General features: G+C 42.2%; 1 protein-coding gene across 14 annotated transcripts in view; it reads right to left on the minus strand.

Annotated features, from left to right (window-relative positions):
- ARHGAP8 (Rho GTPase activating protein 8) overlaps positions 1-20,781 on the minus strand; it is a 90,680-nt gene extending 69,899 nt beyond the window's left edge. For 4 of the 14 annotated variants that reach the window (XM_040565116.1, XM_040565042.1, XM_040565127.1 and 1 more), the window contains exons 1-3: positions 19,751-19,827; positions 19,273-19,374; positions 18,817-18,882 (exon numbers count right to left, since the gene is read on the minus strand). In XM_040565116.1, coding sequence (XP_040421050.1) covers positions 18,817-18,882; positions 19,273-19,276 — 70 coding nt within the window. In that variant the 5' untranslated portion in view covers positions 19,277-19,374; positions 19,751-19,827. Of the gene's footprint in view, positions 1-18,816; positions 18,883-19,272; positions 19,375-19,750; positions 19,828-20,563 lie in introns of those variants that run through there. The other 10 variants (XM_040565033.1, XM_040565094.1, XM_040565015.1 and 7 more) reach the window with 6 other exon arrangements.
- Between the last annotated feature and the right edge of the window lie 863 nt (positions 20,782-21,644).

Here is a 21,644-nt window from a genome sequence, read left to right on the forward strand (position 1 = left end):
CAACACAGAGATTGTTTTTGTTATGCTTTTCCATTCTATGTCCACAGACCACCACCTACACCCAGTCAAACTTTCAGAACAAAGAAAGACAATGGGCAGGATGGATGTTTTTACCTTTGTAGTCTCTTCATCCCAACCAAATACACCCAAAAGCCCTCATAATGCAACAGACTGCTACCTTGCTTCTGCAGTGCCTCCTTGTGCCAGGCTTTTCCATCCTATTGAACATTAATCATAAATAAGTGAAAAAAACTAGCCTATATCTTTGGTGCTGCAATGCTTTTCAGATCTCATGAGTAATGAAAGTCTCGGTGTAATGATGGGGGAAAAAATGCCACCTCCTTATGCCTCTTCTTGGCAAAACAAAACAAAACGCCATACACACCACCATCTTTCTGCTGCATAGAATGAAATTAAAACCAATTTCTCCTTCACATCAATTGCTAACACTCCAGGCTAGGAGTAGTGGCTCAATCTAAAGAGGACAGATTTAAATATCTCCCAGAACCTGCTGAAGAACATCAGGCTTTTGAAGAGCCAAGTTATTGTACAAGTGAAAGCAACTATGATAGTGTAAACATTTAATGCACAAAGTTACTGGGAAGCTAGAAATTATTCAGGTGGAATCAAAGAAGGAGGGAAATAGGGAAGGAACTATCTGCCTGGTTTTCAGCTCACTGTTCCCTTGGGGCAGCAATTAGAAAGTTTCCAGTTACAAGACAAATTTACTGTAGCACCCTCGGAAACTGATTTCCTGTTGACCACAGCATTCTCTGTTCCTGGGAGATAACATAATCTCCTTAACAGTGCTCCTTGCCACGTATCGCTGTTTATAGTAAACCATCAGATTTAGTACCTTCCCCCACCTCACCCCACCAGAAACGTAATAAAAAAGAGGACCCAACAGAACCAAACTACAAGCCTTTTATTAATAACAGATATTTAGAAGTATTTTACAAAATACCACATCCTACATCCCTCCACAGGCAAGGTTATTACTTACTGACATCCCTAAAACAGCATTACTTTATCAAAAATGAAGGCAGTCACACAGAGAACTGCTCAATAATGAACTCGCATCTACACATAGTCCAAACAAAGGTGAGGGATCCCTCACAACATTTGTCAGGGCACAGATGCATTTGATGCCTTTTCTTTTTGTTCATTCAGCTGTCAGAAATGTTCTTCTTCAAATTTAAACAGTGGGGCTTCTCTTCATTTTTTCAAGATGTTCTTGCCTTCCGCTGATATTCTTTGTTACTTTTCAGAGGTGTGACACAGCATCAGTATGCAATTTACATTTCAATTAGATGATGCTTCTGCATACACCAGCATTTGCTAAGGGGTATAGTCAACAAAACCAGGTAAAGAGGTTTCAGAAGGTTATTTTTTTTTATTTATAATGCTGTGGTAACTTTGCTATGAAACTTACAAACACAGAACCACACAAACTGATTGCATAATGTGCTTGTGGAAAGTGTATTCAACACATTCTGTTCTTCCTCCCATAGATTGTCTGTACTACATAATATTTTTCCTCAGTGTACTCCTCCCACAATGTCTACCAAACCCAAAGTCCATATTATTCATCAGCAGAATATTTCAAGTGTTTGACACTTATATTCTGTATCAACGTACCACTCTTTATTGGCAATACATAAGAGAAAGTTAGCTAGACCACACATAGGAAGCAAACACCAAGAGGACTGACTGTCAGCTACAGCACACAGGGCTGCAGTTCTTCGGGCCTCCTTTAGTTTAACCACAGAAGGGTTGAGGTGGAAAGGGCCCTTTGGAGGCCATCTGGCCCAGCCCCTGATCCAGGAAGGCCACCCAGAGCAGGCTGCCCAGGCACCACGTCCTGGTGGCTTCTGAAGATCTCCAAGGAGGAGACTCCACAACCTCTCTGGGCAACCCGTGTCAGTGCTCCGTCACCCACACAGCACAAAAGGGTTTCTGATGTTCAGAGGGAACCTCCTGTCTGCCAGTTTGTGCCCACTGCTGCTTGTCCCGGCGCTGGGCAACCCTAACAAGAGCCTGGCTCTGTCCTCTTTGCAGCCTCCCTTTAAGTATTTATACACACACTCATGAACTCACACCCTGAGCCTCCTCTTCTCCAGGCAGAGCAGTCCCAGCGCTCTCAGCCCCTCTTCATAGGAGAGGTGCTTCAATCAGTTTAATGACTGAATTGGGTCTAGTTCAGCTAATGTCAAAAGCCTGCCTTGCTTCTCAGAGGCTGTCACTTCTAGATAAATTTTTGTATGACAGAAAAAAAATATAATTCAAGAAGAGCACCATATTTTCACATATATAACTTAGGGATTAGCTTTTAAAAAGGAAACTGTGGTTCAGCATCAGAATAGCGGTACATCCAGGCAAGAAACATGAGCAGTGCAGGTTGTCACAGCCATCCTTCATTGCACTGTTTCTTCCAAGGGGAGCATTTATTCCAACAACCTCCCTGCCCCAAATCGTGCAGCAGCACTGATCCCCCTCCAACTCTTCTTCTCCTCCTACTTTCTAATTTTGATTTTGTGCAAAATCCTGCAGAGGCCAGCCACATGAGGGTACGGAGCACACACAGACTCATTTTTAAATACCAACACCAGAATCAAGATCTGTCACTGGTGAAAATATGGCAAATCCTTTCTTTTTCGGAGCTTTTACAAATTATCATACCACACAACCTGTTAAAGTTTCACTTGTCAGCAGGTGGGGCTTTGGGATTTATTTACTTTTTAATCTACAGCTGTCATACTAACACTTTCAGCCCTCCTGTTTCCTCTCTCTCGCTCTTGCTTCTCTTCTTCCTTTGTGTCAGGCTGTTGTTTATATTGAATATACTGTATGTTCATACTGTATATACTGTATGCATAACCTCATAGCAGAGGTTTACCCTCAAGACCCAGATTCCCTCCCCCCTTTACATGAAACTACTGGAAGCATTTGGCATAGTATTTCCCCTGAGAAACAAATAAACAACAACAAAACCCACACTTTCTTGTGAGGTCTGTTACTTCATCTGCCTTCCTGGCATCACAAGGCTGGACAGTGCACTGCCACCGCTACGCAGCCCTGCCTGCGCCAGCCCTCCTGCTGCCATGCCTTCAGCCAATACCAAGGGATGAAGGAAGATGGGAGCCTGTAACCAACAGGCATGCTCTCAGTTGTATCTGGCAGCAGCTCGCGTGTTTTGGAGAACATACAAGGTCCCAAAATCAGGCCTACACCCTGCAGTAGAGTTGTGAAGACTTGCAGTGTAAGATCCAACTGTACCACGCTGACTAGAACAGAAGTGGGAACAGATGGATCAAACTGTTCTTAAAATGCAGTGGGTCTCCTGTTCATTACAGTGCCTCTCCATCGAGTCCATAGACTCGGTGGAGATCTACCTTCCAGCTGGGACTCCTGAGCTCTGCCAGGATGCCAGCCACGCAGCCAGGCTTCGCAAGAAGAGAGCAGAGTCGCCTGCCAGCGTCTCAGGCTTTGCACGACACTGAAATACCCAAACCAAAAATACTGAGAAGCCTGTGAAGGCAAATATTCCATTATTACTTCCACACATCAATATTGATGAAAAATGGTATCGAACTGAAACTCAGAAAAATTTAAACAGCTTTAATTTTATTACATTTTCCATTCAGGCTCTATTCCCAAATTAATTTTATTACTATAATAACTTCCATTGATTTCAGTACAGTAAAGATAAATACACAAATTCATAGAGGTGGCCACATTCCTCTGAAGCATCAAAACATTTTTAACCAAACTTTCCATGAAAAATTCATTTTAAAAGAAAAAAGTAGTTCAGCAAACTGAAAAAAAGAATTTGAAGTATGATGATCATACACAGGTTGATATATTTATATTGACAGAAAGTTACTAACTTGTAAATATTATGATAAAAATATTATGCTAAAATGGAATAGTAAAATTAAAAATTAAATGCATATAGCCTTAAAAAGATGCCAAACACTTTATCCTTTGTTATCACTAGTTTGGTGGATTTTGAGCTTCTTTTTATGTAATGATCAGAGAAGAAGCACACACAGAGGTTAATTCCTGCCATAGATTGATATACAGCCTTGAAAATCAGAAAGCAAGGAAGACAGTCACCCTGTCACAAGTCTCTGTGCTCTATCACACCAAGTTACACACTGATCAAACAGCACTGATTTCTCTAAAAGCAATTTGCTACTAGTCTCACCCATTCAGTGCTTGGAAAATAGGAGAACAGTGTCTACTTGGTGATGGTAAATATTGTCCTAAACTTGGAAAGAAGCCCAAGTTCATGCGGCTGTATTTTTTCCCCAGTATTTACTCCTGGATAAATACTGAAGCATTATTCTGTAACTATCCAAAGCCCCCAGTCATCTCTCAATTTCCTTCTTTCTTTGGAGTTTTGATGCCACCCTGAAAACAGGGCTTTGCTCTTCTAACATCTGAGCCACACAGCACGTCCACGCTGCTGTTCTGGGCCACAGAAAGCAACGCAATGTGGCGGAGCCCCCCAACACAGCACAGTGCTGTGCAGAAATCCTGGCTGGTGTCTCAACTTGGCAGAGCAATTACTGTGGAGAGAGTGCTACAGTTATTTGGCACTCCCATGGTCGTCCCCTCCACAGTGCATGGGGCGGGGTAGATTTATCCACCTAAGCCTACCCCTACTGCCAGGCACTACTTCTTTCTGATCTAGGGACTCTGATTTTGATATCAATTTTTGCTGGCAACTTACCCCTGGGTTTTTGCGCTCGTGCTCTTTTGAGTTTCCCCATTCTAGACAGGATGAGACAATCCTATCTTTTGCTCAGCCGAACACCAGCTCCTTGGTCATCCTGGATCTCGCTGGCAAGGGGAAGGAGGAGGGAGAGCCAGGGATCTGCTACTGGTCTTCCCTCCATGACAGTGTTTTCAGTCATACTTTTCTGTGCCCATTCAAGTTGATCATTCCTTCTTTAGCTCTCACCTCATTTTCTGTCTTCCCATCCACCAAGCTCTCTCCTTTTCCCTGTCTGGCTTTCCAGTTTGCTCATCTCTCTGTTTTCCCTTCCACCACAACCCTCTTCTTTTCCACATTCTCTCTAGTTCCCTCATCCTGGCTTAGTTCCTCTGTATATCCTTTTGCTCTCACCAGAGCAAACTGCAACTACCACCAAATCCACTGGTTAACACACCCCTCTGCGTTGCTGATGTCCAACTTCTCCTGCCTAAACTCCTCTCTCTCCTCAACTCTCCCAGCGTGATCACATTTTGAGCTCTCAGGCTGTACAAGAATTAACAAACCTCTGAGGCTATAGGAGCAAAAGTGATGCAAAGACCGTAACTGCAAAAAAAGGCACTTCTTTAGTCCCCTGCATTTTTTACTGCTCCCCTGTTATCTGTTAGAGCACAGTTCTCTCTGAAACTTACAGAAACATCTTCTCTTACTTCACAGTTCCTTAAATAATTACAGCTTAAGAATTCATCCCTCTATGTTTTTACTGCTTAAACTGTTAATGATGAAACTTGACTGAAACAGTGCATTTGTATTTCCTTACCACTTAAAATTATACTGGCAGCCAGAACTGCAATCTTCTAAGCAACAAACTCTTTTCATTTGTGATATAGTTTTTGAGGAAGCTTGATGGCTCAATAACCTGGTATGCAGACAGTTTTCATCTCTAAATTAGTAGCATGAATTACTTATGTTTACTTAAGTAATAGCTTACTCTATGTTCATCTTACAGGTGTGGGACAGCAAAGACAGAAAAGACCAGTAAATTGACAAACAAATAGTAAGCATTTTTATCAAAGGTGCTAAATGCAGTTTTGAAACATCCTTTTACCGCCCCCCCAAGGTTTGGACCTTATTTAGAACACAAATTTATTCATGCTGAAGGAAGAAAGGAGGTGCTTACATGCTACGTTGTACTTGCTCCAACAATAAATCAGACTGCATTTTTTGATAACTTTAGTGAGTAATTTTTAACCAGTGCTGCATTAATTTAAAGTAAACATCCACTGTATATAAAATAGATAAAGCAAAACGTGTTACACTTTGTAAGAGCAAATTTTCATCAGAAAGAATGGTAAACACTGCGTAGCATAGTCCTAAAATGAGAATTGTTCACAGAACTGTTTTTCCCCCAGAAAGAAACTCAGAGAAGAGAAACACATTGATTATTTTTTTCTACACACACACACGTATGAAAATTTAGAACATAATTACCTAACAGTACAGATGCTGGAGCAGGACAGATATGAAAGAGCAAGATGACTGTCCAGTGCAGGACCACCAAGCCCTTCTTGCAGCAGTGGCTATGGTGCAGTTTGGGATGTCCTTCACAGCCTGTTCTGGGCCATGAGCAACCCAGCAGGATGCCTAAACCTGACTCTGTCCCTCCTGTCTTTCCTCTGAAAGAAGGAACTACTCCGTAAGCTGACTCCGGCCTGCAGGCTGCCATGAAGGCCTCACTAACCTAGTAAAATATTTTCCCAAAGTTGCATACTGTTGGCAATCTCCAGTTGTATTGCACAGTGCCTGCCTCTATAGTGTTTGTGATCCCCTCTGTTGCAGGACTGGAACAGGCAGGTTAACTAGAGGTTAACTAGAGGCTATGCTTCCAACCTACAGAGCACCCATCATGAGATTTCCTCAATTAGGAAACGAGTGACACATGGTAAAGGGGAAAAAAAGACAGGAAACCATGAAATACATAAGCACAGTCTCTTCACCCTCACCATACCTTCCCTGCTAGACAGTCAAAAATCTGTTTATGGGAAGAATTAAATATGTCAGAGTGAAATAGAAATTGTTTCCCTACTGTGTATAAATATCTGCATGTATCAGCTAATCCCATTTCTGAAAGCACTGAAGTAAAGGGATTATTTCTACCCATTACTAGCACAGAGATTTTTGGAAATACTCTTTTGTTGTCTGAAACAGTGCAGTTATTTTCTTATCACATCCACTCGTTCATCTGGCACACCGCAAGTAGATGGAAAAAAGTGCCTAATGTTTAACCTATTAACAGAAAGCCTCCTGTATCATTAGGACAAAATTATCTGAACATGGATAAGTGGCTGTAATATGACACACTGCAAGACCATTTTTTTTGATTCAATGTAAGTGTTCATTGGCTAAACAAAAATTACGATAATGTAATCATAACAAGCGTTAATGATCAGTCATCTATGGAACTTGCTTTCTAAATTAATATACTGTAATGCACACTAATGTGGCAGAATTATGTCGGGCTGAACTCATGTTTAACTAGTGCTTCCATCTCAAGCGATTAAACACTTGCAATTGCAGATGAGTACACTTTTAAGACTGTATTCTTTAATTAAATTAATCTGACAAGTTACTGGACAAAGAGTTGGTGTATTTTTTTTTAAATGTGTAATTATTCACTGGGGATTCCTCTGGCTGGAATAAATTAGGACTTGTAAAAGAAATTTATATTCTTTTTTTTTTTTTTTTTTAATAACTCAGGCCATTGTTTCTAGTTCTTGTCAAGACATAGTTATAGCTCACCCAGCTTAGCACCACCCTTCCTGTAGCCTAGCTGCACCAAAATGAAACAGTGCATTATAGCAAAGAAGAAGAGTTCCGTTCCAAAATCCATTTTATATGGGCAATGTATAGCCCATATTTAGTTACAAATCTTAACTCAAAACTAAGCAAAATGATGATAACCACACCTGTCGTCCCACTGTTTCTCCATTTGCACTGGATTTGTCCTTAATCAGTGCACTAAAGACCTGGTTGTCTGTTTGCCTAAAATAATTATTTTTCCCTTAATTCACAAGTACTAAGTATTTTTGTCCCAGCAAATTTGTGAGTTATCATAACTTACTGTGCAAAACAAGAAATTTAGTATTGCAAAGCCTGGTAGTGTTTTACTATAAGAGCTCAATGCATAATGTCAACGCAAGCTGCCCAAGCAGTCCAGCAAATGTTTCAAATGAGAACTCAGAGTCATTGATCTGCATATGCCAAGGGACTTAGTAGGGCCCGAAACAGTTCACATGTTCGATAATCTCATTATAATCAAGCAGTAATAACAGCCACTTCAAATCTAACCCTGAAACGAACTTCCTTCTATAATCTTCATTTTTAGTCCACCTCAAACTTCCTCTCTACTCATATCAGCACATCCCATCCCCCGAACCTTATTTTTTAAATTGCATCCCATGCTAGATAATCCATAAATGTTTTGTAGTTACAACTGAACACAAATTGAGAAAGGATCTAACATTTCCAGAGTTTTGACTGTTTTTTGATGTTAGAATCGTAAAGACATTTTGGCTTATCTTGCTACCAAAACTAAAACTCACTGCAAAGTCACAAACACTTTATTATTTTGCTGACTTTTGTGAGCAAAGCTATTAGTTTGTGATGGGTAATGTTTGCAGAAGAGCGCAAAGAATCCTTATATGTGGAAAACTGCAAAATAAAATAATAAAATAGTATTTTTGTCAGCAAAGACCACATAGTATAGGAAACTAGAGGAAGACAAAGAAATAGAAAAGGAAAGGAGGGGGAGGGGAATCTTTCCACACCAAATTATAAAGGCTGGAAAAAAAATTAGATTTAAAGTTTGAAATGTGGCTAAAATGCTTCCTGTTCATTTTCCTTCTTATTCGCTATGCCCATATCTTACAGAGAAGTAATTCTCTTGCCTGGTATAGCATACAGACCTTCAAAAGACTAGTTAAAATCTCTGTGAGAAGCATCTCATGCCATGGTTCAATGATACAGTATGTGTGGCTTTTAACTTCCCTGCACAGGATCAGAAAAATTGAGGTCACAGGAAAGAAAAATGGCCCAGCATAAATGAACTCTGAATTCAAATTTGTTCAAAAAATTTTGGCAGGTTAATTTTTTATCGGAAAGATTTATGTGTTATCAAGTATCTCCTGTCCTTGAAAAGCTAACAAACAAGGATTTATGCATTTTTGCTGCCCCTATGTACTTTTGACTAACTTGATGGAAATGGGATTGTGCATCACTGCATGAGATGGATCAAATTTTTATCACTGGGTGTTCTGCTTGCACATATATTTGGCAATAGTGGCTGTGAAACCCCTGCCCCATTACGAAGGCTTCTACCCTGAAGACCTCATTACCTTATTCAAAGGTCTTTGTCTATATCCATGCACGTTACAGAGCAGTTTTCAGGTAAGAGACTGTAGGGAAAAAAAAAGAAGCACTAGCACAATGGCTGAAAATATGGCTTACAATTATTAAGTGGATTCTGCTATCAGGCCTTTTCAACACTTTAACGGAAGTCCAGGAAAACTTGTCAATTCCCCAATACCACATTAAACTACTTGACATCATTGCACCTGGTGTGTTACCTTTCTCTCTTTACCTACAACCACAGAACATTCGCAAATTATCATCCTAGGAAAGAATCGAATGTTCTAGTATCTGGAAGATAACAAATCCTATTTCCCACCTAATAAGTCTAACAATGGAAACATACTGCAGGAATGATGCGCTCAGCCCACTAATCTCCATGAAACACTACTAGAAGGCTCTTCAGAGACACTTAACAACAACGGTACCCGTATCTTTCTGAACTTGCAAACATACATATGCTAACTGCTAGACAAACCTAAAGATACATCACTTGTATGCACACTTCTCTAAACCTATGCTAACTTCTAACAAGACCACACTGCTTATTATTCTTCTTAGCAGCACATCACAAAAATGGAAACCTTAGAGAAATCTTATATTTATTCCATGTTGAAATAGTCATTGGTGCTGCTACACTCTACAGTATGACTACAACAGTAGTGACATGAAGGTCTGAGATTAAGCAAGTAACAGAGGGAAAGATGAGGTTTTTGCTTGTTTGTTTGGTTTGCTTTTATTGATTATTTTTTTATTAGACCAACTAATGCAGCTGTTTAAAAGAACAACTGGTAACTTTTCAGGCATTCAAGCCCTTCTGGTGACCTCCAAGAGAAGCTTGTGCACCCGACAGCTTATCATTTTATGCACCTTCCAACAACATTCCCTTTGATATGTTTAAAAAAATGTTTAATAAGCAGCATATAAACAATGAATTGCAGAGTTTGGGAAAGGAGCAATGGGACAAAGCTACCCTAAGTCAGCTGTGGAAGACAGCAAAGACATAGCCTAGGAAAGGAACATACAAACCACTCATAAATGCAATGATTGGAAATGTATAAGGTTGTCAGGTAAAGCTCTTCTCCTCTAACTGCCATAATTTATAATTTAACCATTTAAATAAACCTTGAGTTTTTCTTAAACAACATTTATACTCTTCCCAAGGATGTAGAGACCTTGCTTACCTCTCCTGAAATGCTACGTAACACACCTGATTTACCAAAATGGCTGGCAAGAAAAATGCAATTACTTAGAGTGGTTAACATATATGCTGTTGTTGTCTTTGCTGTAGTTATACCTATTCCAGCTGCTTCTTAAGCCAGCATCATTTTTTTTTTCTTTTTTTTTTTTTTCTCTCTTTTTCAGAAGTAGCTCAGATGCCAAACCCTGAAAAGAATTCAGGGTCAGCATGAAAAATCCTTCCATTCTTCTCAGATGGTCAATTAAAACTATGCAGCACCAAAACCAAACCAGACCGAAAAAAACCACCACAACAACAAACAAAAACCATGAAACACCCTCCGCACTGCTTACCAGGTAAGTTTTCAGTTACAGTGACACACTGGCATAAACTTTGAGAATCCCATCAGTACAACAAAGCATTTGACAGTGCAATCCAAACATGGATTTTATTCTTTTCTTCATTTTAATTTAGCTATTAAGAACAAACACCTGTAAGTCATTTGCTGTACCTCAATGTAAAATAGATATACAACCCCATTAGGCCCAGATTGAGGAAAGCATTTGGGACAGCCATAAAGCAAAAGCATATATGCACAGAAGCCCAGCTGCAATGAATGATGTGTTCAAGGTTTTCTTGAATCAATGCCTCAAAGAAGTCTTAGTGGCCTGATTAGTCAGGAGGCAGCTCTGCTACTCTTTGCCTGATCACATCTTGCCACTTTTAGCTTGCATTGTGATAGATTTTCTTTCAAAGTACTTTTGCAGGTACCAGGATCACAATGAAATTGGGTTTCACTCCCCCCAGCCGGAGCTGCTGGAATCAAAACCCCCACTTGTACCCCACTCAGTGCCCACCTGGCAGACACTCAGTGAAAATAAATGGTATTCCTTGTGGCAAAGCATGCCATTTATTGTCAGTCATGGTATCACAGCAGAGCTCTTCGTGAGCTTCTGTTGAGAAGTGTACTTCAGGAGTAAAGTAATACCGATTTTTCATCCAGTCCTTGGTATATGACTTCTAACAATTCCTCTCTCTTCATAAATTTAGTCAGCCTTCTGTAGGGTTTCATGAGGCTTCTTAAACGTTGTATTTTTTTCTTATCGCCTGACTTCAAAATCCACAAAAAAAGAAGTTTCAAATAAGTTACCCCAATAACAAATATGAATTGTTTGACTCCAGAGCCAATTCATTCATGTTTCCTGTCTGCTGGCAAAGAAAGAAGAGAGAGAAATAAAAAAGAAACCAAAAGGTGAATTTATTATAATCCCGCTTATAATAATTGGACCCTACTAGATTTAAGGCTGGAACGAGAAGCTATTTTAATCTTTCAAATATTTTAATCTTTCAAAGGCATTTTATACTTAAAATTAATTTCTATCCAAAACCTTTTATCTGTTGTTGGTACAACTAAAAGCAAAGAAAACTACAAGAAATTAAGAATAAGACTTTTCCCCAGTTTACAATTTCTTTCTTTTAGTTGATACTTTTAATGGTACGTAGTTGGTGGGTACCATTCTGTACTGAGATACCTTCACTGTCTCTTCAGTAGTTTACTGGTTCCTTTGCATGGGTCTTTCACAAAAGGAAGAGAAGGCTTTTTTAAGAGACAAGAAAATAAGGGATGAGAACAGTTACCAGGTTGTCAGAGGGAACAAGAAGCAAATGGAATATGTGAAGCTAACTATAATAAATTGCTTAAAAATGACTAGCTTTCAGTTCCTATCAGTGCAGCTCTTCCTTCTATGTTAACTGCAGTACAACATTAAATATTTATAGGCAGGATGTCAGCTAGTAACAGTAAACAATCAACAAGGTCAACATACTCAAAACAAAACTTAAGACACTCATAAAAAAGACCTATATCGCTTGCGCTTTTGTAACACCAGCAGTACTACACTACATCCAAAGTCCATTTGCTAAGACAGCTGTTGAATCAAACACAATTTCCTTTTTCCTTCAGAATTTTCCTTTGTAGCTCTTAACAACATATATTTTATCCTGACTTGTAGGGCTCTGACTGCAAAGATAAGTTTACAACTGTGAGTTTGTCAAGTCTGCTTAATCTTTCGGTCAAGCAAAACAGTAGGTATCATAGGTCCAGATGCTGAGAAAAATAAAGCAGCAAACACAACTGCAACTCATTCTGCTACCTGAATGCTGTCTCAGAAGAATTTCTTTGCCATTAGGCAGGGTCATAAAAACGTTGCCAGAACAACATCACCCAGTGGACACACCAGAGCAGGTAAGACAACACAAAGCCTTTGGGCACTGCCTGTTTCTGAGTTCCAAGTTTAACATAAAAGCTTGCCTACCTGTTTAATGGCATTCTTGCATACACAGCGTGAAATTCTGTCTCTGGGGAAATCAGCACCATAACTCACACTGACCTCAGCTGAGCTGGGATAGGATCTCACTCAGGCATTTTCCTCCCAAGCAGATCAGTTCTTATATTAAAACTTTCTTCTGAGGAATGCAAGAATTATCCACCTTCTTTTGTGAGTCGTCTTTCTTCCCCCACAGTGCTCAGCTTCAGCAGAGGACCCTGTAGCATCCCATCATGAACATACTCTCAGCTAAGACTCAACAAGCAGGCTGAAGCTTTCAATTCTCATCTTCTAAAATACAGGGTAAAATCCAGTAAACCAATGGTATTTTTCAGAAAATAAATAAATAAATCACCTTTTGTTCATATTTCATCCAATAGTTGTAAATAAGCACCATATCCATGCAAATGTTCATAGTTATATTGAACTGAGATTTAGAGCTGAAGCTACCATGGTGTCCAGATTACTGCATACTAAAGCTAGATATAGATGAGAGTTGCTGTGAGCTTTGGTATTCTCTGAAGCTACAGAAATCAGCCTATGTCGTAAAGGCTTTGTTTAAAGCCAGCTTTATAAGTAACATGCCAAATCTTTGAATTTCAGCCCCAGACTCAAGCAGGTATCTTCTAGAGATTGGGACAGCTTCCAAAAGTGGAACTTCCAATGACACTACTGACTTTTGTTAGCAACATTTACCAGAAGAGAAGACTGAAATTCTGAGAAAAAAGACCATTAAACTTTTTTCATTGTTTTTATTCATTTTAATGCATAGTATGAGTGAACATATTAAAGGCCATGTATATAGTAAACAAAATAATCATTTTTGTGCTTTTCTCTGCCTTGCATGGCAAATTAAAATACAGAATGATAAGACAAAAGATGGATGTGGAAACTACGTGATGGGAAACATCTCAATCTTTCCAATTTCTATTATTGGTTATGCATTCTTCCCTAATTATTCGATGCCTTCTTATAAGTAAAAATTGACTCAATAGCCTTATGTTCAGAATGTGTTGTATAAAGCAGCAGAGATTTAAGACAGCAACATCAGACAAAACAGAAATAGTGTAGGTTATTTATTATCAAAAGAACACCAACAAGATTTGGATATTTACTGAGATTATTCACTGGAGAAAAAGAGAGAGGAAAAAAAGACCACTTTTCTGTAAATGACCTTGTACCATTTTCCTGTACATCCCTTTTTACACCTAGCCCAAGTTCCACATGCCCATCTGTGAGAGCCCATCAGTGGCCAGCGAACCCCTCCAAGGGCTACCACATGGGCACATAAATACCTGAGAATGACAGAATCATTTCAATTGGAAAAGACCTTCAGGATCATCGTGTTTTTGAAAGCTGTGGTGAAAACAGAAACCAACTATCCCCTACAAGGAATTCCTGGTGAATGATCTTCTTGCAGCTCTAATATTCACCTTACAAGCACAGCCCTGGAACATCATGACAAAGGCAGTACTTTCCTTGACGGTTGCAGCAGCCATGTAGAGAAGGAAGCCCAAAGTCTCCAGCAAGCTCAATTTCAAAGTCTGAAAAGCCTAGTGAAATATATGCACTGCACAGCATATATAAAATGTCGGGCTAAGAATTTACAGTTAAAAGAAATATTCCTAGAATATATTAACATAAAGTATAAAAGATATCTTCAGAATGCAAAACTCAAACAGCCCTTTAGGCAGACATCACTGAATGGCAATGAAGTTACATTGCTGTTGATTTTCTTTATTACAGACAGGATTGGTATCATAGCCTAGTTGCTATCATTAAGGTTACCTCAAACTTTCAAGTCTGAGACCCTGTTTTCAGTTCTTCACAACTTTGTGGACTGAAATTTTCCAACCTCAAAAGAAGCATGTGAATAAGATTGATATTCAGGAAGGATTACTGAGAAGGATAAGTGAAAGAAATGGGATTTGAACAAATAAGAGAGAAGAGATGAGATAGAAGAGAAGTCGAATGAGTCCCAACTGGGGATAATAGGCAGAAAATCTGTGCCCATTAATGTAGCTTGAAATGAAACCCAAGATTGTTCCATCTCACTTTTCTTTTTTTTCCTCCTATCAGCACATTGGCTGTTACATCCTCTTACACTGCTTGGACGCAGAAATAGCAACCTACAATTGCTATCAGTTATTCCATCACATCAACACACAGAAGGCTGTACAGTCAACCTTGAGATTCAGCCTTGATGATGATAGACACTGCTGTCAATAAGATGTCCTACAACAGAATTACCATGGTTTTTGTTTATTTAAATTCAAAGTCTATATACGGATACAAAATCACAGAGTGTGTTACAACATCAATACTCTTCCTAAGCGTACTATTCAAGCCTTCAGAAACACCACAGATGAGTTTGCCTCAAAAATGTCATCTGAGGTCCCTATGCATGTGTAAAGACATTTTTAATTACAGGCTCAGAAGAGAATTTTTTCTTTCCATGTAATTCCTGCTCCAGCTTCTGCATAGGAGAACAAGATCCAGGGGCACTGAAGAACCATCGTTCATTTCTGACAAAAAGGCGATTGTCTTCTCATTAACATACTCATACAAGCAAAGCTTGCACACATGGAAGAGGAAAATGGATGATCTCAGAGCTAATATCAAAGATCCAGAAGCTATTTTTGCCTCTGCCAACAATTTCCAATGGGATACTTTGTAAGTTTTCAAAGAAAACTTTTCTCTTAGATGATTTTAAGACTACCTAAAAGTTTGCCAAGAGACAACATATAAGAAAAATGAACAGAGCGGTTCCCTCAGGAGAGCTGATCCTAGCTTACTTCCCTTGACTGACAGATCTGTAAGGCCTTTCACATGAGCTCACATGACATCCTGATCTCCAGGTTGCAGAGAGATGGATGTGAAAGGTGGGCCATTCAGTGGACAAGGAATTGGCTATAAGGTCACACCCAGAGAGTGGTGGACAGTGGCTCTACATCCATGCGGAGGCCGGTGATGAGTGGTGTCCCTCAGGGGTCTGTCTTGGGACCAGTAACAAATACCTTTATCCATGACATAGACAGTGGGATCAGGTGCACTCTCAGCAAGTTTGCAGGTGACACCAAGCTGAGTGGTGCAGTCAATACAAGAGAAGGAAGGGATGCCATCCAAAGGGACCTGGGCATGCTTGAGAAGTGGGCCCATGTAAGCCTAAGGAGGTTCAGCAAGGCCAAGTGCAAGGTGCTGCACCTGGGTCAGGGCAATCCCAGACATGAGGACAGACGGGGAGAAGAACTCATTGAGAGCAGCCCTGCGGAGAAGGACTTGAGGGTTCTGGTGGACCAAAAGCTCGGCATGAGCCAGCAGTGTGCCTGCAGCCCAGGCTAATTGCCATCTTTCACTGCCTTTTGGTTAGATATTGCTGACTCAGACTTCTCCTTAGAATATGAGTGATAGCACTATTTTTTCTTTTTTTTTCTTTAAAAAAATAGTGTTTACATTTTCCAAATTATTTTTTGCTGTATTTATTTTTCCATTAAAATTTTGATACTGTCCACACAGCCTGTTTCTTCATGAAAAGTTTTTTTTGTTTTGTTTTGTTTTTTGTTTTTTTTTTATAGATAAATCCTATCTGCAACTTTCACTCCTGGACATGCAAATATCTGCTTCTTTTTTGTAGTTCAGCTGGACCAATGAAGTCAGGCAATGTGCAGAAAAGCTGTCAAATACAAGTCATTTCTTCTTTCCTTTGAAAGCAAAGGGTGCTCAACCTGTGCAACTTGCCTGACTCACAGGCCAGTCAGATGTGGTTCCCATGATAACACCTGTATCATTTCATAGAATCATAGAATATTCTGAGTTGGAAGGGACCCATAAGGATCATTGAGTCCAACTCCTGGCACCACACAGGTCTACCCAAAATTTTAGACCATGTGACTAAGTGCACAGTCCATACACTTCTTAAACTCCAACAGGCTTGGTGCCATGACTACTTCCCTGGGGAGCCTGCTCCAGTGTGTGACAACACTCTCAGTGAAGAACCTCTTCCTCATGACTAGCCTAAACCTCCCCTGCCTCAGCTTGACACCATTCCTGTGGGTCCTATCACTGGTGACTAAGGAGAATAGATTGGCACCTGCCCCTCTACTCCCTCTCGTGAGGAAGCTGTAGACCACAATGAGGTCTCCCCTCAGCCGCCTCTTCTCCAGGCTGAACAGGCCCAGTGACCTCAGCCACTCCTCATGCGTCTTCCCCTCTAGGCCCTTCACCATCTTCGTCGCCCTCCTCTGGACACTCTCCGACAGTTTAACGCCCTTTTGTACTGTGATGCCCAGAACTGCACACAGTACTCAAGGTGAGGCCGCACCAGCGCAGAGTAGAGCGGGACAATCCCTTCCCTCGACTGACTAGTGATGCCATGCTTGATGCATCCCAGGATGCGGTTGGCCCTCCTGGCTGCCAGGGCACACTGCTGGCTCATATTCAACTTGCTGTCAACCACAACCCCCAGATCCCTCTCTGCGGGGCTGCTCTCCAGCGTCTCGTCGCCCAGTCTGTATGTATAGCCAGGCTTGCCCCGTCCCAGGTGCACGACCTGGCACTTGCTCTTGTTAACCTTCATGCGGTTGGTGATTGCCCAGCTCTCCAATCTGTCCAGATCTCTCTGCAAGGCCTTTCCACCCTCAACAGAGTCCACAACTACTCCAAGTTTAGCATCATCAGCAGATTTGCTCAAAACACCTTCTAGTCCTACATCCAAATCATTTATAAAAACATTGAAGAGGACTGGCCCTAACATGGAGCCTTGGGGGACCCCACTGGTGACCATCTGCCAGCCAGATGTGGCCCCATTTACCACAACCCTTTGAGCCCTACCCGTCAGCCAATTGCTCACCCACCGCATGATGTTTTTGTTTAGCTGTATGCTGGACATTTTGTCCAGTAGGATCCTATGGGAAACCGTGTCAAAAGCTTTGCTGAAGTCCAAAAAGATCACATCAGCTGCTTTCCCTTGGTCGACTAGATGGGTGATCTTATCGTAAAAGGAAATCAAATTTGTTAGGCAGGACCTACCCCTCATGAACCCATGTTGTCTGGGACCAATGACTGCATTGTCCCCCAGGTACACTTCAATAACTTCAAGGATCATCTTCTCCATAATTTTACCAGGCACTGACGTGAGACTGACAGGCCTGTAATTGCTAGGGTCTTCTTTCTTGTCCTTCTTGAAAAGTGCAGAGGCTGGCAACAAATCTGAAACCCCAACTTTGAACACAGTGAGCAGCAGGCCACCCAAACTCCCTCATTTCTACCTCTCAGAGCTACATCTGTAGCCATAGCAACATTTTGGATAATCACTTGTATGGTCTGGAGGGCGACAATCCATATCTTAGAGTTATAATGGTCTGTTAAATGCCACAAAAATATGAAGCATTGATAATTTTAATCAAAAATCAATTTTAAACAAAATTGGATTTCTAATTTCAATAACAATGGCTATTAAATAATGACTGTCCAATTATAGCTGAATTTCAAACTTAAACCAATCCAGTCAGCACAGCATAAACACTTACAGCTATTCTACACACAAACACTTTACACCAAGGTCAGTTTTGACTCTGAACAATTTCCCTTAAAAAAAACAAAAACATTAATTTAAGACTGATACCCACATAAACATACAGAATACTCATCCAGCTGAGTTAAAGAATGATTTCATGGCTCTATCCATATTCTTACAGAAAAGCTTAAAATTTAATAAGTACAAAAATACTGTTTATGCATTTCCCCAGCTGTACTACTATTAAGCATCTATTCAAACCAGAAGACCTTTAAAAATACAGTTTACATCTCACCATGGTTATTTACTTTTTGAATTCCTGCTCTAATAATGAAGAAACCAACACAAGGAAGTCACCGTCATTTCACATAATAAAGTTAGTTCCACTTAGTATGACTGCGTATTTTTGTCTGAAGCCACTGAAATAGCAACTTATTTGTGTAAAAACAACTTTTAAAATAAAGTTATTTTGTCACAGAATCATTGTAGCCTTTCTTAGATGCATTCAAAGCCCTCTTCAGCTAACTGCTAAATCTGAGGCTAAAATGGCATGCTCTTTTATACAAGGTGTGAAAGGTCAATAACAAGCCTGCAGTAAAATCACACACAGATCCTAGAACACCTCACAAAAGCAGAGGTCACTCCTTCTCAGAAGTAGTGAGGCCCTTACCTTCAAAGGCCCTGGCTGCTGCTCCAGAAGGAGCCTTCACTCCTGTACCCAGCCACCTAGACTGGACTTGCAAAGGGGGAAAGACCTGACAAAAAGCAGTTTAGTGATCATTCAAGCGCAGGGACAGGCAAAAGTAACAGGCAAAAAGCTCATCTGTGTTAAAAAGAAAAAAATGCCAACATCCCAGCAAGGCCATCATTACAACATGTAGGACAGGGGACTCCTGGCTGCGCACCCGGTCACATTTGAGGGAAGGGGAAAGGTATCTGCTTGGAAATGGGCTTCTCTCTCAGATTGAGACAAGCTGTTTAGTTGCAGTGCAAGCACGTGAAGAAGGGCTTAAACTCTTTTGCCACTGTTGGAGGTTTTCAGCCTCTTGGTGGACAACTTCTACCAGGGTGCATTTCCAAGGGAGGCAGGTAGGAAGGAATTGCAGGAATGCTGGTGGCAACTCACCCATGGGACCAGTTCCAGAACACTCTCCTGGGCTACCACGGCCCACCTGAGGTTAAAACCGTCTCAACTAAACCCTGCTCTGCCTCCTACCAGGAAAACTTGCTGCGAAATAACAAGGTCACAGGATCATTGCTCAGACATCTGGAAAGGTCAGAATGAAATATTCGTGTACAACATGAATTCAGCCCCCTTCACGTTTCACAGAATAGCCAGATGCAACATATACAAAAAGAGTGCTGAAAAATCAAATTAATAATAAACATATATTATAGTAGCAATGAAGAGGAATTCATTTTTCAAAGGGCTGGTAACACAGAGGAGGAAAGAAAGCCCTAAAAGAACAACATATGAGTATATAGCTAGAGACATTCTTTATGAGATTTTATGGCTTCTAGTTACAGTGTTAAATCTCTACACCTACAGTTTGTCACGTCCAGACAACCACATGATGTTTACTGTAATCTTTACCCCTGCTTACCTTGTGTCTTGTGAGATTTTATATCCAAACACGAGCTCCAATTCTGCAACAGCTCTTCCATGCAGAAGCTTTTGGTCCTTCCATGAAGGCAGGGTGCATGACTGTAAGAGCACAAATTTACCCACCTACCATTGAACCAGGAAAATGACATTGCACGAACATAGAAAATCTTCCTGGGCTGAGTCATATCCCTGTGTAAACAGCTGCAAGGCTCAGTTCTGTGACTGGGGAGCAAGCATGGGTGTAAGCCAACAGCCTCATATAAAGCCCGTGACTGTTGACCCCATCCATCATTATGACCTTTGAATCCTATCATTATGGGATATTGTAAAAATGGACGCATCCCACAGAACGGGCATGTTCATGCTCCCAGTTGGTCATAAGTGGAAGCTAAAAGCTTCTTTAGCTTCTGAACAGACATCTTGCCCCGCACAAAAACCTCTTGCATATCCTCGTGGGGCACACGAAACACTCCACAGGTGGACAGCAGGGCTGCCTCCCTAGCATATACACACTAGGAAGAAAGGCTAGCAGAGGACCCCAGCCCGACCAGCGGGTCGCTGCACCTTCTGACGGGGCACCTCTCGCCCAAAGGCCAGCACCACCGCAGAGGCTGGCTGGAAAGCGAACCCTATCCTCCCTCCCTCCCTCCCTCCGCCCTGGGCAGCCCCAACCGCTTTCTCCCTCCCTTCTCCGGCAGGCAACCGCTGGGGCCGCAGGGAAACCCCCGCGGGGCAGGAACCGGACGGGGGCCGCTCCCTCCCGGTGCCCCCAGGTAGTGGCGGGCAGCGGGGCCGGGCCAGTCTTACGTACCTGGCGGGGGTACGGCGGGCGGGCACCACAGGTGCTTCTCCCGGCCGGCAGCAGGCCCCGGGGCTGGCCTCACCTGCGGGCGGCCGGAGGAGGGGCGAAGGCCGAGGGCAGGACGCCTCCGGCCGCCGGGAGGAAGCGCGGGGGCGTCCGCCATCGAGAGAGATAGAGCGAGAGAGAGGGAAGAGGGGAGGGAAGGAGGGAGGGGGAAGTGGGGGGGGAGAGGGAAGGGAAGGGAAGGGAAGGGAAGGGAAGGGAAGGGAAGGGAAGGGAAGGGAAGGGAAGGGTGGAGGTGTGGGGAGGGGGGGGGGAGGGGGGAGAGACGGAGGGGGAGAGACGGGAGGGGGAGAGAGGGGAGGGGAGAGAGAGGGGGAGGGGGGGGAGAGAGGTGAGGGAGGGGAGGGGAGAGGAGAGGTGAGGGAGGGGAGGGGAGAGAGGTGAGGGAGGGGAGGGGAGGGGAGGGGAGAGGGGGGGGAGAGAGGGGGAGGAGGAGGGAGAGAGAGGGGGAGAAGGAGGCGGGGAGAGAGAGAGAGAGAGAGAGAGAGGGGTTGGCCCTGGGGCTCGGCTTGGGGCTCTGAGGGGCATGGTAAAGCCCCGGGGCCTTTCGGTTTCTGTTCCTGCTGAGGGTTGCTGGAGGCAGCAGGAGCTGAGGCTGGGCTTGCTGTGACCCCAGGGTCCCTCAGCATCCCTCAGCGTCCCTACTGCGTGCTCATGGCTCTGGGGGTAACCGAGTATCAGAGTAGTCGGTATCCGAGTTAGTCGGATTTCCAGAGGGGAGGAGGAAAATAAAACCATATGCAGAAGGAAGATATGGAAAATAATCACATTTTACTGCCTCTTTATTGGGGGGGGGGGGGGGGGAGATCAGTTATCAAGTATTAGAGCAGCACCATCTGAGTACTGCAGGGAGCAGTGAACATATTGACAGAGCTCAGGGGGGATCGGCCCTGTGTGATTCACTCCAGCGATCTGTGGAGGAAAAGTCAAAAATGCAGCCCCTTGCTGCAAGACCTGCATGTGCCGAGGGGCTCTACGCTGCGAGTGTGCAGTGGCAGTGCTCCATCTGTCTGGAGAACAAACAGGA

Source organism: Cygnus olor, chromosome 1, assembly GCF_009769625.2.
Source record: "Cygnus olor isolate bCygOlo1 chromosome 1, bCygOlo1.pri.v2, whole genome shotgun sequence".
NCBI classification, from domain to species: Eukaryota; Metazoa; Chordata; class Aves; order Anseriformes; family Anatidae; genus Cygnus; species Cygnus olor.